Below are 17,228 nucleotides of genomic sequence, written 5' to 3' on the forward strand. Positions count from 1 at the left end.
AACCTAGATGAGTGTGTAGTTAACAACATAATAAACTGACATTTATGTTCTTAGCTATTGTTTGTTTTTATCTTGAAAAGATCATCGCAAGTGTTTTCGTTTTCATCCCTTCCTTGTTTCAAGTGAAGGTTTAAGGCATGCCTCGAATTTTGTAAATGTATAAAGATTGTGACCAGTTATATTTTGATTAACCTTTGACCATTAATAAGAAAAGAAGCTTTGGAAGAAGCATGTTGAAAGAGACTGAATAGAAAACAAAGATTTTGTTTTCATTTTAATCTTTTCACATCGGTAAGGAAACTGGATAATTCGTTTTCACACAAGGAACTCTTACTGAAATCTACTCGCAAATGGATCATCGGGAAATTTAATTTCTCTCAAAATCGCTGCATATTCTTAACTGAACTGTATTGTCAATTTAAGCATTGCACTTACAGTCACCATACTGCTTGTCACCGTGGCCTCGAAACACATTATGAGTGAAGTACATTGGGGTGTTGGTGAGAATGCTTCTAATATAAAAAAAAAAGGTAATTGTTTTGACAGAGGTCTAGCACACTAGTTATTTGCCAGTATTACAGATTATTTTCTTCTTCCTCGCAGCATCGAGACACTCAGGAGACCCTCGCAGTCTTAGACAGGTTAGATTTGGACACAGACAAACCAAGTGATGAAGAAACAGCCAGGAAATTTGGCTTTGAGGATGACTACTTCAATGGGACTCTCAACTGGTGGCAGAAGACTAAACCTAAACTGTGGTCGCTCTTCGACGAGCCTTACTCCTCGCAGGCAGCCAAGGTATGTGTTGTGTAGCAATAGAAAACCTACAATAAAAAAATAAATCTACTTTTTATCTACTGGGCATAATTGTACGAGAGGATAGTTTAGCATCTCACACTCCATTTAACAAACAAAAAAAGTTAATAAGCGTAATATATTAATTGTTTAGATAATATAGTTGATTAAAATATCAAAATAACTTTGAGACGGACACGAATTTCCATGACATAACCAATTTTCTGTATCCTAAGAGGAAAAACAGGTATTTAGATTGAATAAGATAGAAGACACAAGGACAGTGAAATCAGAATGACAACTTTTAATGAAAATAATAGCCCCTGAACTTACCAGATTTCTTTACTTGCAAGCTACATTATTATGATAGTTTTTTTATAGTCTACTTTTTATGTGATCCATTTCGCTTTTAAATCAATTGGATATAATGATATTTGTAAATTGCAGTTTACCCTAGGCTATAAGGTATATGGAACTACTGAGCAGGGCATAGGAATTTTCCGTTGTAAGGTATCCTTTAGAGTCTTTGTTACTCTTGAGAGTTTCTATTCAGGTGAAAGCCAAACTCCGAGCATCTGATATGTAGAGGGGCTGTTGCAGTAGTAAAAAAAAAAAAGGTAAATTTGCATGATGGTATAAATATGCATATAACGTATTGAAAGATTTGTAGCTGTTAAATTCTGTGCTCCTCTGAGCCTTAGATAAAAGCAAGGTTAAATCACCACTAACAGTATAATTCATTATCAGTTGCATCAACATACGAAGCCTTGAAATTTTCGATCTTTCATCTTGAATAGTGAGGATGGCGTATGTTAATCCACCAGTTATTATAAATTGCAATGGATGTATGTATGTATATATATGACTGGGTTCACTAAGGAAACATTTTATCTTTTAACTGGTTTTCACTTTTACCACTTCACTACAAATCAAAGCAAAGCTAAAATTTAAATAGCAATAGTTATTTTTGGCAGGGTTTGGTTTAAATGGTTTTCTTTGTATCTCAGCTACAAAACAACCTGTCACTAATTCTTGGTATTAGTTCCTTATGCTATTGGTGGTGCCTTATTGAGTAATTGCTTTGTAACACAGAGTAGGCAAGGAACTTAATGCTACTACGGACGTATTCATCCATGTTTTATCCTTCTTCATAGAGAGAGAGAAAAAAGACAGGATATAAATGTTTATGGTTTATCAGATGCTTGAGTAGACTACCCATGTGCTTATGATCATAAAAACTTTTTCTCTAAATAAAATGAAATTATCATTGCTATAAAACTTGCTGTAAAAATGACCAGTGTATGCCACTGGAAAGATGCATAATAATAATACAGTATAGTTTGTGTCGCAAATGGCAAACACCTCATTTGGCCACTCTTTTGACCCTAGTTTAATTAAACATCCCTGCAGCCTCCCTTACAGATTGACTTACTGAGCTGCAAGTGGAAACAAGAATAAATTCATTGTTGTAGTGTCTGTAGTAGCAGATATAAAGTTATCCAGCAAGAATTAGAAATGGGGTCAGAGAGAGGATTTGTCGAGCCATACTCAGTTTCAGCTAGAGGAACTGAACTTAATTATGGGCTCCCCCAAGTCAGAGTTAATAAACAAAGGAAGAAGACCCCTTCCAAATAAAAGATCATCAAAAGGGGTGTGATGAACAAAAAAAGCTGGCTTGATAATTATCAAGCATTAGTTAATTTAGAAAGTATGCATTATCTGAATTATAGTTGAGGCAGAATACATTAATAACAGTCTAGGTACTTAAAAGTATAAATAATAATGACAGTAGTAACAAGTTACAGATATTAGAAAAAAGGGTGCAAAGAAAGTACAGATGAGAGCAGGTGTGGAGGATTGAATCACAAGCAAAATCATTTATAAGAGGTAGTTTGAAGACCAGTGATGAAAAGGAGGATAGACGCTGCATATAGAATAGAATCTAAAGATCGCTAATAGAAACATGGAAATTTTATCGGAATTAAAAGTAAAAACAGGGTAAATTACAGGGAGAGATGATAGAGCTATAAGACAGAAGTCTGGCTAACAGTGATTTGTGCAAGACAACTTGATGCTCCATACGGTAGATACTAAGAATGATGACAAGAGTTTTCATAACGTACTGCATCATTAATTAACAAACATCAGCAGTAGAAGTCTTAACCATTATATGAAAAAGTTAGATTGAAGTTGTTTGAGAGGGGTAAAATAATTTTCCATACTGCATCAGTGGTAGAAGTATAAGCAGTAGTTTGCAGGGTCAAATTAATCTCTCTCCTTTTTATTGAAATTTTATCTGTGAACATTATGAAAGGGAAGGTAAAGAATCATTTATGATTAAGCTTTTGACATGAAACCTCTGATTTCAAAACGGCAGCTACTTTGTAGAAAGTACTGTAGAGGATAGGATATAAAATTAATGAGGAAAAAAACAAAGGAATCACGATGGAAGTGGAAGAAAAGAAAAATCTGGACCAGACAACTTTTCATTAGGAGTAAGGTCACATGACATCAGATTTCTTCTTCACGCAAGAAAATTCTTTCTTCCAGAGCTGATAAGTTATATTATTCTCACCAGATGTAAAAGAGGTGTAAATAAAGGGAACAGAAGGTTCCCGTCCGGTCTGTTTATTATTCTCACCAGATGTGATAGAGGTGTAAATAAAGGGAACAGAAGGTTCCCGTCCAGTCTGTTGACCATATATCCAGGAAACAAGAGCAGTCATATGAAAGAGTAGCAACTTTGAACATCTGAAAAGGGGGAGAAATATGCTTCAATGTAATTCCATTTTATCATGAGTTGACAAAGCCATCTCACGGGAGAAATGTTGCAAGATTTCTGAAATATGTAGCGTGACTGATGGTGAAAAATAACTCTTATATAGTACTTTGAATTTGTTGTCAACTTAGGAGCTAGCAAGTTTCAGGTCCTTGTCACTTGGAATTATGAAAAGTACTGTAAGGTACTTGTCCTTCATCACCTTTAGTTGATCAACTCTATCTGAAGAATCATTTGACCATTCATTTATCCTGTCGGTGGTATAAACAGGTAGGTCATTCACGTAGTAGTTTGAAATAAAAAGTCCAAGAAACCTCTACCACTGGGATGTATCCCTTTATCCTTATGGGATTACTATGTCACTAAGACTGTACCCACAAGTTTTTTTTATGTAGGAATAAAGAGCATCTCACCATTTAGAGTAGATTATAGTATTAAGTAAAAATAAGTTTGCAAAATATTTTCCTTTTCAGGAATATTTTAGATTCCTTGAAGTTCCTTAGCACCTGCTGTCTGCTGTATATTTTTTACAGTGTGCAATAAGTTTAATCTGGCTTTGTAAATATATTTATGCATTTGCACGAGTAACTTATGATAGCAGTCTTAAACCAACCATTATTGATTACAGTACTGATTACAGTGAGGCTTAAAATTTGACATTTTAAGCGCTTAAAGGTTAATTGTTCATTCCGTGGACTATTTATTTATTTATCATTTCGAATGTGTCATGGGATTCTGGGTTGTTGCTTTACTACATTTTAAAAGCTAACAGTTTAAAAGGAGTTGTATGCAGTGTTTTATTGACCTTATCTGATGGTAGGCTATGTACCATCTTTCAAGGCTTTTTCAAGAAATAGGTTATTTCAGGTTCAGGTAGGAGCAATAATGTCAGATGTATTCAGACAAGAAAGCATGGAACAAGGAAGTGTCCTAAGCTTAACCTTGTTCGCCTTAGCAATCGATGGAGTATCCAAAATAACTCCCCGAGATGTAACTTATACTCTTTTTTTATGACCTTTCGATATCTTTTGCAGCAACAAGGATGGCAGTAATTGAATGCCGCCTTCAGCTCTGCATTGAGAACATAATAAAGTGGGCTGAGGTGAATGGTCAGGTTTACAGTTAGTAAAACGGTAACCATGCACTTTTGCAGTGTAAGAGGGTTCCCTCCTGATCCAGATTATAGTACTGTATTATTATTATTATTATTATTATTATTATTATTATTATTATTATTATTATTATTATTATTATTATAATTATTATTATTATTATTATTATTATTATTACAGGCGGTCCCGGTTTACGACGGGGTTCCGTTCTTCTTGCGCCGCGTCAGAACCCGAAAATCGTCAGTAAACCGGAAAATCGTCGAAAATCGTCAAAAATCATAAGAAAACCTTACTTTTAATGCTCTGGGTGCATTGAAAACGACGTAAACTGCATTATTATTGAGTTTTACATAAAAACCTTCAAATTATGATTATTCTGCCGTTTTGGGGCCAAATTTCTTCCGTCGGATCGGCGTGCACGACGCGCCGTAACCCCGAACATGTGTCGTAAGCGGGAAATAATTTCTGATGAATATATTTGAAAAGCGTCAGAACCTCGGAACGTCGTAAGCCGGAACCGTCGTAAACCGGGGACTGCCTGTATTATTATTATTCAGAAGATGAACCCTATTCATATGGAACAAGCCCGCAGGGGCCATTGACTTGCAATTCAAACTTCCAAAGAATATGGTGCTCATTAGAAAGTAAGAGAAGGTAATGGGAAATACAAATAGAAATCTCACTTATTAAGAAGGAAAAATAAATTAATAAATTAATAAATAGATAAAAACGTATTAAAATGCAAGGAGAATAACATTAGGGTAGTAATGCATTGCATCTGCGCTTGAACTTTTGAAGTTCCAATTGCACGACATCCTGAGGGAGACTATTCCACAGTCCAATGGTGTTAGGAATAAAGGACCTCTGGAACTGATAAGTTCGCCAGCGAGGCACATTTACTGGATATTGGTGCTGCTGTTCAGCAAACATGGTTGCTTTCGGCAGGAAGAGGGGATCAGGATTCAATTGTGAAAGTGAGAGATCTGTATTAAAATACAACTTATGAAAAAATGACAAACAACAGACCATACATCAGTCTGTCCATACATGGGCAGAGAAATCCTTATGTCGCTGAAACAAGGTTTCTTGGGTTGATTTCTGATAGCAAGCTGGCTTGGGTCCCACATCTGAAATATATTAAGACAAAATGCTTGAAAGTAATGAATGTGCTAAAAGTTGTGTCCCAAGCAACTGCATCCATTTGTTTTAGAGTGCGACATGTAACTTGTCAATTAAACATGCCAAAGAGGGAGACTTTACCAGCTAGGTATTCAGTTAGCCCCCTGGAACCTTCTAGAGGTGAAATGGCATAGATATTTTGATTTGACAAAAGCAGAAATGTCCAATGTTGCAATGCAGTCAATATTTTTAGACATTCCCCCCAACAGATAACTTTATGATAGTTTTCACGGATGGCTCAGAATCGATGGCCTTCCCTGATGTAGAAAGAGCTGGGAGATATCAACTGCTGCATCTATTTTTGCAGCAGAACTGTATGGAATTTGAAAGGCCTTAAAGGAAATTTTAACTCGGAATGGAAATAGTTTTACTATATATTGTGACTTGAGAAGTGTTCTTCAGTCTTGGGAACCTTTTAACTCTTTACACCCACTGATTTTAGAGACATTGGAATTGCTGCTTTTAGTGAAAAGAAGAGGTAAAGAAGTAAATTTTTGCCAGGTGCCTTCCCATGTTGGGATTCTTGGGATGGAACAAGTTGATCAACTTACTGAGTCAGCAGTCACCTCCCAGAACCCAGAAGATACCTACTACCATATTGGGATGTCTATCCACTTGTCGTTCAGAAAATTAAAAAGCTTTGGCAGTCCCTTTGGGAAAATATTGAAATAAATCACAAAATGTGCAATATTACGTCACCAGTATCTGCTTGGTCATATCCCTATATACCAAGGGAGACAGAAACAATGTTGTGCAGTCTAAGGATTGGACAGAAGGCTCACTCATGGACTCTTGATGTCAGGTGAAAACCATCCATTCTGCAAGGACTGCATTGTGCCCGTGACTGTGAGACATTGCTGGTCAAATGTCCCAGTCTTGGGGATCTAAGACATAGGTTCCTCTCTTGGTGACGTGACAGAGATGGACATTTTATCCTTGCTACAATTCTCGGTGAGGATTGTAATATAGAACGTTATGTATCTTTGCTAGGGAGGCAGGCCTCCTCAGAAATTTTTAATCATATATTATGTAATTTTTTTGTATACCAGTCGACCATCACTAATCTGGCAATTGTTAATCCGGTTCCATTACTAATCTGGCACTAATTTTGGCTAGTGCAATTTCAAATTTCCCGGATCACAGCATCAACCTGCCACTGTTGTTTGTGAGAGATATTTGTATGCGTATGTACGTACGCTACGAACATGATTGCGTTTATCTTTTGTGTTGTAAAAAAATTAGAAAATGCAGTAAGAAATATAGATGAGAATAGCATAAAATATAGATGAGAATAGCATGAAATATAAATAAGAAAATCATAAGCATAACAACACGAAACAAGCTGTAGCAAGTTCTGCAACACCAGCGAATGAGTTTGTGTGTTTGTAAGTACTAGGCGCACATGATTGCGTTTATATCTGGGGTTGTAAAAATAAGAAAAATTATAAAATACAGTAAAAACATAGACTAGAATAGCGTAAAATATAAATTTAAAAATCATTAACATAGCAACACCAACCAAAACAAGTTGTAGCAAGTTCTCCCATGGCAGCTAATGAGTTTGTGTGCTTATATGTACGCTACGTACATAATTACGTTTATCTTTTGGGCTATAGAAATAAAATAAATTAAATATATTGATGAAAAAAGCGTAAAATGCGTTCATACATACCCCTCACAGACAATTACGTTTATCTTTTGGGTTTTAAGAATAAAAAATTATAAAATAAATTAAGTATGCTGTATATACGAGAATAGCGTAAAATGCGTTCGTACACACCTTACGCACAAGATTGCGTTTATGTTTTGGGTTGTAAAAATAGAAAATGGGAAAATCCAGTAAAAATATGATTGGGAATGGCATAAAATAAAAATTCAAAAATAATAAGCCTAACACCATGAACCAAAACAAGATGTAGCAAGTTCTCCAACGCCAGAGAAAGAGTTTGTGCGTTTTTGCATACCTGCGCAAACAATTGTGCTAATCTTTTGAGTTGTAAAAGAAATACAATAAAAATATACGACAGTAGCATAAAATATAAATTGAAAAATCATGAGTGTTACAGCGCGAAACAAAACAAGCTGTAGGAAGTTCTCCAGTGCCAGGGAATGAGTTTGTGTTTGTACATACTCTACAGACACAATTACGTTTTATCTTTTGGGTTGTTCAAGTAGAAAATTAAAAAATCCAGTAAAAATCTAAATAAGAATAGCATAAAATATAAATAAAAAAATAACAAGCGTAACAACAGGAACCAAAACAAGCTGTTGCAAGTTCTCTGATGCCAGAGAATGAGTTTGTGTGTTCACATGTGCCCTACGCATGTGATTGTGCTTATCCTTTAGGTTGTGAAAATAGAAAATTAGAAAATACGGGAAAAATGTAGATGACAATAGCATAAAATATAAATAAAAAAATCATAAGTGTTACACCATAAAACAAAACAAGCTGTAGGAAGTTCTCCAGCACCAGCTAATGAGTTTGTGCGTTTGTATGTACCATACACACACGATTGTGTTTTTATTTTGGGTTGTAAAATTAAGAAAAATGATAAAATACAGTAAAAATATAGAGAATAGCACAAAATATAAATTAAAAAATCCTAAGCTTAACAACACAAACCAAAACAAGCTGTAGCAAGTTCACCGAAGCTAACGAATGAGTTTGTGTGTTTGTGCTTACCCTGTGCACACAGTTGCAATTATCTTTTGGGTTTTAAAAATAGAAATTGAGAAAATATAGTAAAAATATACATGAGAATGGCGTAAAATATATAAAACAAATTCCAAGATGGAGGTTGGAATCCTGACAGTCCGTCACCTCAAGACATGTAAATGTGCATAGTTGCAATTTCCAGCTCCTCACTTTGGAATTGGCAGTGATGAACTTTCTTGTAAGTGAACAGATTTACCTGTACAATTTATTTGGTGTATGCTTCGTTAAAATTTAACTGGATTTTCATTTAATGTATCCTTTTTCCTTATTAACCAACTTGTACTGATTTACAGGGTATTTTAGAAGTAGGGTGAGGTGGTTATCTGTTGGGCTAAGCTTATTCTAACCTAAACACTCTGTAATCCAGCAGATTCACTAATCCGGAACTTTGCAGCTCCCAGTAGTGCTGGATTAGTGATTTTCGACCTATACATGTATATATAGTATACATGAACAGATATGTATATGTGTATATTGTCACGAAGTGTTCCAAGTACCTGGTTATTACACAACTAATCATAGAATTAAAAAATTTACCTCACTTCAGCAAGCTACCTGAACTCTCATAACAATAAAATTACAACTGGGTACTCTAAAGGCAACGGTGATCCCTTAAAAACTTACTAATCATGTGAAAAATCATTCTAAGTTTATCAAAACAAGTGTGAGGTATCAACAATTAATCAAGAAATATACTAAAGTAAAAGGGCATCACTCCATCAAACAACTTTAACTGTTTTCCTGGTCTTAATTCACTTCAGCAAAACTAAAGGAACAAAACATGTTTATCACTTTGCCTTATGCGCACAATTAATCCTATCACTGGCGGTCAGTAAATGAAACACTGTCGTAAAAATTTTAAATACAAATTTTTTTAAATTCAAAATTTATAGTCAAAATTCACAATCTGAAAAATTTACTATTACTTGAAAACAATACAAAATTTAATTAAGTCTTGAGTTAAATTACAAAGGTTAATTTATCAAGAAATTTAATTAATCAAGCAAAATTTAAATTATCAAGAATAACTCAAGATTTGAAAAGAAAACCTTAATAAATGAAAATGAAATCAAGAATGCAATGTTAAATCATTAAGAAATACTTAAAATGCCAAATAAATACATGTTAAGTCACCACTACATAAAATATGAAAAATTAAGAGATTGCAAATACAAGAACATACAAAAATACACAAAAATTTACCAAAAACAATTTCACTAAGGCAAAAATCCCTTAATATACCTTATTATGCCATGGTAATAATAAGTAAAATTCGCTTTACCTTACACAAGCTTGTGAAAACTCACAAAATCACCCCAAATGCAGCTGCTCGAGATTCACAAAACACACTGGTTTTCGTTAAGTCTAACCTTCTGGCCAGCCCTAGGAGAGCTGTTACTAATTTATACACTTTTTACTACCATTATCAGATCTCAAAAGCTAATGTTAGTATCAATGACCACACAAATGTTTTACATTAATAACTTCTCTCTTTTGAAGTAAGAGAGGGAGGGAGAGAGAGAGAGAGGTATTACAATTAATGCAACAAGCACGGTATCCGGTCTTATAATGAAAAGAACCCTGTCTCCAGTCAAAGAGCAAAACTTTCATGGAACATTCTAGAAAAGAAACGTGACATCACTTCCTGTCACATGAGACCCAATCAGAACAATGCAATCTTAAACATGACACAATTGCCATGTGCTTTGGTGCAATAACGCATTTGTATTTCTCAAAAAGGCACACGTGTCTTTACCAGAAAATTGTATGGGACAAAGCTTTTAACGAAATCTTAACACAGAACAATACATATAACATTGTGAAATCATTCGTCTTCTTCTTGTATGAGACAGAAATCTTACATGACTTGACTGTTATCTCTCGCGTGTCAACGTGCAAATCTAACAGGAAACAAAGTGCTCATCTCAACTCAAAACAAAGTGCTCTCAGTGACAGCTACAACATCTTGTCTAACTTAAACTCTCTCTTCTGCTACTACGCTATTGTCAAGAAAGATATTATTAATTCTAAATTATGTTCTTAAGTTATCTAAATCATTAATTCTTGTGAGATCTGACATTACACTACATATGATATTTCAACAATTATTATTATTACACAGAATACATGATAACTAGAGTAGTGAATATAACAAAATCATGGAAAGATATAAATTTTAAAGATAATATCATGAGAATATATATATATATATATATATATATATATATATATATATATATATATATATATATATATATATATATATATATATATATATATGTGTGTTGTGTGTGTGTGTGTGTGTGTATTCACACACACACATTCTCACACACATTCTCATATTTTTATATGAAACTCTTTTGAAATTTATCTATTTATTTATTTATTGGTTTCCTATGTAATTTTATTACGGCATCAGCAGTGAGCTAGATATTGTGACACTGATTTTAGTAGCCATAAATCAATCAATCAGTCAATCAGTTGCCTTCCTTGCAAGCAGTTTATTATTTCCACTTATTGCTTACCTTCTGTCCAATCACATTATTACAGCCACTGACTGCTTGCCTTCCTTGCACTCAAATGATTTTTTATACTGACTTCTTGGCTTCCATGCAAGCAAATTAGTATGTCCACTTAATACTTGCCTTCTGTGCACCCCTATTAATGGCCATGGCCTCTGGCTTCTTGCCTTCCTTACATTCAAGTGATTTTGTAAATTCTGTCCATTGATTGCTTACCTTCCATACAAGTAAGTCAGTATGTCCACTTATTGGTCACCTTCTGTGCAATCACAATATTATGGACCATAGACTTCTTGCCTTCCTTGTAGTCAACTGAGTGCTTGCCTTCCATGCTATCAGATTATTATTATTCCCTTTTATTGCTTGTCTTCTGTGCACTCATTGTTACAGCCGCTGACTTCTTGCATTCCATGCAGTAAAATTATTTCATCCATTGCCTGCTCTCCTTCCATGCAAGCAGATTATTATTTTCTTTTATTACTTGCTTTATGTGCACTAACATTCTTACAGTCACTGACTTCTTGCCTTACTTGCTGTCAGTATATTTCACCCACCAAGTGCTTGCCTTTCATGCAAGCAGATTATTATTTCCTTTTATTGCTTGCTGTATGGGTGCTCATTTTATTACAGCCACTGACTTCTTTCCTTCTGTGCAGTCAGTTTTTTTTTTTTTTTTTCATTGACTGCTGGCCTTCGATGCAAGCACAACTCTATTTCCTTTTATTGCTTGCCATCTATGCACTCATAATGTTACAGTCTCTGACTTCTTGCCTTCAATGAAATCAAATAATTTTGTACAGTGAGTGCTTGCCTTCCATGCAAGCAAATTATTGCTTGCCTTCTGGGCCCTCACATTGTCACAGCCACGAGTTCTTGCGTTTCTTGCTGTCAGATTTTTTCAGCCACTGAGTGCTTGCATCCCTTGCAAGCAAATTAGTATGTCCACTTATTGCTTGCCTTCTGTGCACTCATATTATTGTGACCACTGACTTCTTACCGTCCTTGCAGTCAAAATTTTCCCATACATTGACTGCTTCCCTTTCTTGCAGTCAAATGATTTTTTCCACTGACTGTTCTTCTCCCATGAAAGCAAATTAGTATGTCCACTTATTGCTTGCCTTCTGTGCATTCACATTATTACGGGCACTGACTTCTTGCCTTCCTTGCTGTCAAATTATTTTGTCTACTGGCTGCTTGCCTTCCACACAAGCAAATTATTATGTCCACTTGTCTTGCCTTATGGGCATCCACATTATAATGTCCATTGGCAAAAAGCCATCCTTGCAGTCAAGTGATTTCATCCACTGCCACCTTGCGTTACGTGCTCGTAGCCGGGCAGAATTCTTTTGAATATACTGCTCAGCATTTCTCAAGTATATCCTCTAGTCGTATTAATACGAAGGTGATAAAAAAAGAGCAACTATGTTTTTGGTATGTATTTTTATATGCAACAAATTATTCTTTCATTATCAAAATTAAATAAAAATCCAACCAAGCTATCAAATATTTGTATGACTAATTGTGGTGTGTGAACTGTGGAGTTTTCTTGGAGACTTGTTGCCATATTAGCATTTTTACAAGGTAGTACCAGTCATTTTTTTTGCTTCCTGAAAAACAAAGAAAGGCAAGTAGTATATTTTTTTAACTAAATTTTTGTAAATGTGTTAAATGTCATTTTAGTATGATAAGAAAGTGGAACTCTTCAGGATATCTAAGTTTCAACATTTTTAGAACTGACAAATATTAGGTATGGCAACAGCAGTGCTTATCTGTGCTAGTAGAGTAATAGGACCAAGTTCAGAACGGTGGTACGCCAGTAAATGGTAAATGAAAATAGTGTATAGTACCAGCCCCATGGGCATGACCATCAAAACATAAACAAGGACTTTAGATATCTGGTAACAGCAAGTGTGGGTCCAGAGCATTCCACCAACAGGGCAGATGTTAGGTCATGCCTGAATACCTGCTGTAGTTTTAAATGCAGACAGCTGTTTGGTGCAAGAAAAGCTAAGTGGAACAAAAAACTAAAATTCTTTGTCACTAACCTTAAACCGACTCCTGTGCTATGAACACCTGTACCCCTTTGCATTTTGTTCATTCCATATTGTAGTCTCTGTAGATTACCACATAATTGATGAATGTAAGAGGTACTGGTAAACAATGATAACAGTATAGCTTCCCATGTCCTTTCGGGATCCATTATAATTGTCATATACCTTCTGTTGAGAAGAATATAATAAGAATAGAGAACACTACAGAACTGATTGCTGTTGAAACAGCAGTTGTTTTCAACAACACTGCACTTGGAGACAGACTCTCTCTCAACAGTAATAATAATAATAATAATAATAATCTTTAGTAGCTGCCATTGGTTACCCATATAGTAGTTTCTTTAATAAAGGGTATGTAAAATAAGTGTTTGTATGTTAGAATGCAATGAAATATTTTTAGATTGTTTGTGTGCCTTCATGTTTTCATTGTGTGAGTGTTACTTAATGGAAACCATTATTATAATAGGTGATATAAATGTTACAGCATATGGTTTTTTGAAAGTGACATTTTTAATTGTGTTTACTTGCAACTTTTTTTTTGTGAATATTAGCTAAGCATAAATTGATACAAGGAGTTAGTCTGTTACTTTAGTCATTAAATGATCATAAATCTTCATTTAAATTCCATCAAAGTCACCACTGAAGTAAATCTACTACAGAGTATGTACATCTATAAGCAGAGTTTAGTTTATAGAATAAAATTACAGTATTGCCCTTGCTTTCTGCAATTTTCAAAGAGGTCACCACTGCTTTGCAATTGAATTTTTGTAGGCATTGCTTAAACTTTGAACTTTGGTACAGTAGCACTCCTTTTAAATAACTGTGTATCTTTGAAAATCTAAAAGTATTTTTTGTAGTGTGATTTGGATAGAGTAAAATTAAGATCTTATTTTTACTTTAGGTAATTGGTGTCATCTCAGTCTTCTTCATCTGTGTCTCCATCCTGTCCTTTTGCCTCAAGACACATCCAGATATGCGAGTTCCTGTTATTGAGAATGTCACTGTTACAACTGCAGAGAACACTACTGCTTGGACTCTCGACAAGAAAGCAACCAATGCCCATGAGGCCTTTTTCTATATTGAATGTGTCTGTAACACTTGGTTTACCTTTGAGATCTTGATAAGATTCATTGCTTCACCCAACAAGTTAATGTTTTTGAGAGCCTCAGTGAATATGATAGACTTCATTGCCACACTGAGCTTCTATGTGGATATACTCCTCCAGAAATTTGCTTCTCATCTAGAGAATGCTGACATCTTGGAATTCTTTAGCATTATTCGTATCATGAGACTGTTTAAGCTTACACGGCATTCATCGGGCCTCAAGATCCTAATACAGACTTTCCGAGCATCAGCCAAAGAGTTGACCCTCCTTGTGTTTTTCTTGGTGCTGGGTATAGTGATCTTTGCCTCTCTTGTGTACTATGCTGAGAGGATACAAGCAAACCCACACAACGATTTCAACAGCATCCCACTTGGTCTCTGGTGGGCTCTAGTCACTATGACTACTGTAGGTTATGGTGACATGGCACCAAAAACTTATGTAGGAATGTTTGTGGGTGCCCTGTGTGCTTTAGCTGGTGTGTTGACAATTGCACTACCAGTTCCTGTGATTGTTTCAAACTTTGCTATGTACTACAGTCACACGCAAGCAAGAGCCAAGTTGCCTAAGAAGAGGCGAAGAGTCCTGCCAGTGGAGCATGTTCGTGTTGGACCACCTATAGCAGCTGCCCCAAAACGAGGAGGACCCAATGCCATGAATCGTAACCCTGGACCTAAAATGGGTAAGTCTTAACGTGTATTACAAGCAGTTTTCATCATTAATGATCATCTTCACTTATACCATCATTGAGATCATACTGGGATTTTCATAGGCATCATCAGTCTCACCATATCCTTTCAGAACCTATCGAGCTCTATCCTTGCCTGCAGTGACCTTCCTGATTTCTTTCCTTGAGAGCAGTAAGTAAAGTGCTCCCACAAGAAAACGTGTTCACAAATTTTACAAAAAACAATACATCATTAAATTTCCTTACCAGTGTATGATGCTTTAAAATGTTAGCAACATGCACCAGAATATTATTCTGGTCAGTTAGTTCATACACTGAAACTTTGCCATGAATATCAATCGTGGGTGGAGTAGGGGTGATGGAATTTTTATAGTTTCCAACTCTTTGTTCCTACTTTAACAAGATATTCTTATGGCGTCTTGGACTTCTTCAGTTTGAACAACTAACACAAAATCTATTACCAGAATTGTATAGATTAATTAGTGTAAATGCTCCATCCCCAACTTTTTTCATTCTAATCCACAAAAATCAGATTCTAGTACTTTCATGAAATCTGAAAGTAACAGAAATAAAAAACATCAATCTACACTTCGTGAGTACTGTTGATTTATTTACTGCAGACCTGACCCTCTCTTGATGAGCCTTTTTTTTTTAACCTTCTTAAGTTTCAAGTACAATTTTAGTAAGTTACCCTTGGTCATTTGTTTGCCGTTCTTCCCTTTAGTATGCATCCTATCTCCAGTTTGCATAGTAGTTGATCTGCTCTGCTGCTATCACCCTCTCCACCAGTGATAATGACCACACGCTTTGTATGACTCTTTCCTTCCCTTTGGATGTTAGACATTCCTTTAGCTCCCTTACTTAACCCACCTATCTCTGAATGCTTTTCTTCATAGCTAGCATCCTACGCTGTTCTAGCATGTAATATGGAAACCTAAAATGCTCCGTCCCCCTTCCTTGATCCCACCACTTGCCACCCGATCAGACACGGGGTAATGCAATTCTCAGTATACTCAATATCCTTTTCTAACCGTCCTTGAAAGAAACCAAGTGCCGAAATATGCTACGCAGTAATCATGCTGGGTGTACAGTACTGTAAAGCAACAGGTATTCTTCCTTAGGTGACGCCTGGTGGGTTCAAAGAAGGTCTGAATGTTATGGGTGTCTGTTATTGTTGTTTTGTAGTGTTCTGTGTGTGATCTCTGTCAAAGTGCTCTATTTTTGTGTCACTCCCACAGTGTCCTAGGAAGAGGCAGTGGCAGTGATTCCCTTACTTTTAAATAGTGTTAATGATTTGAAGACAGAATGTATTTTTAAAAACCATCAAGAAGCATCTGTTTCTTGCAGAAAACACAAATAAGATTAGATACCAGATACTGCTGACACATGACCTTATGCACAAATTGTTCTCTTATTTATAGGAACCATAATATGAAATGTTACTTTAAAAAATCATTAGCATTTTCTCCTCTCTTATGACTTGTAACCTTTAACCTAAGGTATTACTGTGTGTAGATCATACCTGATGTGCAGTTGACCTAATAGAGACCATGAAAATTTTGCCCTGTATGGATTTGAATCAGAATTGGGTATCCAGTCAATTTATTAAAGATGCACAAATTCTTTCGTTCAGTTTCTCCTTTTTGCTGCAGATAAGTGTCATTGTTGCCCTTCAAACTGAATGATATTAAGCTAAGTATTCTACATCAGGTCTCATGATGCTACTGTCTTGCTGGATAAGGGACTGAATGATAATGATGTTCTTTTTGTGTGACATGTTTCTGTAGTCTTTGATACTCTAACAATGAATTGGATGTATAAGAAAGCCTTAAAGTTTTGTTATTAAGAGTATTAGCTGGTTTCCAAAGTATGCAACAATAACATTTTTCTGTGTCCATGAGGACTACAGCTTAAGGCATTACTGGTTTCAAAATAGATTTTTGGGATGATGTGGACGTTAATGTGTCACAAATAGTTGATCAAGTCATAAGGAAAACTAACAAGTGTTTTAATTTGAAAATTTGAGTAAACCAGAGTCAGTGATTCATTTTATTGTTAAATGATTGAGATTGGCTTCAGGTAAAACATTACATATTTCAATACTTTTTTTTTTAATACACTGCTTGATTTAGTAAAGTTTTGCGCTATTTGGTAGTAATATTTTTTTTTATTCCAGTCACCAGACATTAATTAAAAAGAGTACTCAATACCTTCCTTAAATTGTATGATGAAGGTAGACTTTTTGGGCATTTTTGAGGGATGACTCCTTGAGTTTTGCAATTTA

At 35.3% G+C, this 17,228-nt stretch overlaps 1 protein-coding gene across 3 annotated transcripts in view; it reads left to right on the forward strand.

The window, feature by feature from the left end:
* The window catches only part of LOC136833761 (potassium voltage-gated channel protein Shaw-like), an 82,339-nt gene that overhangs the window by 14,912 nt on the left and 50,199 nt on the right, over positions 1–17,228 (forward strand). For all 3 annotated transcript variants that reach the window (XM_067095993.1, XM_067095994.1, XM_067095992.1), the window contains exons 4-5: positions 604–798; positions 14,056–14,938. In XM_067095993.1, the coding sequence (XP_066952094.1) occupies positions 604–798; positions 14,056–14,938 (1,078 nt within the window). The remainder of the gene's footprint in view (positions 1–603; positions 799–14,055; positions 14,939–17,228) is intronic.

Source organism: Macrobrachium rosenbergii, chromosome 52 (genome assembly GCF_040412425.1).
Source record: "Macrobrachium rosenbergii isolate ZJJX-2024 chromosome 52, ASM4041242v1, whole genome shotgun sequence".
Lineage (NCBI taxonomy): Eukaryota > Metazoa > Arthropoda > Malacostraca > Decapoda > Palaemonidae > Macrobrachium > Macrobrachium rosenbergii.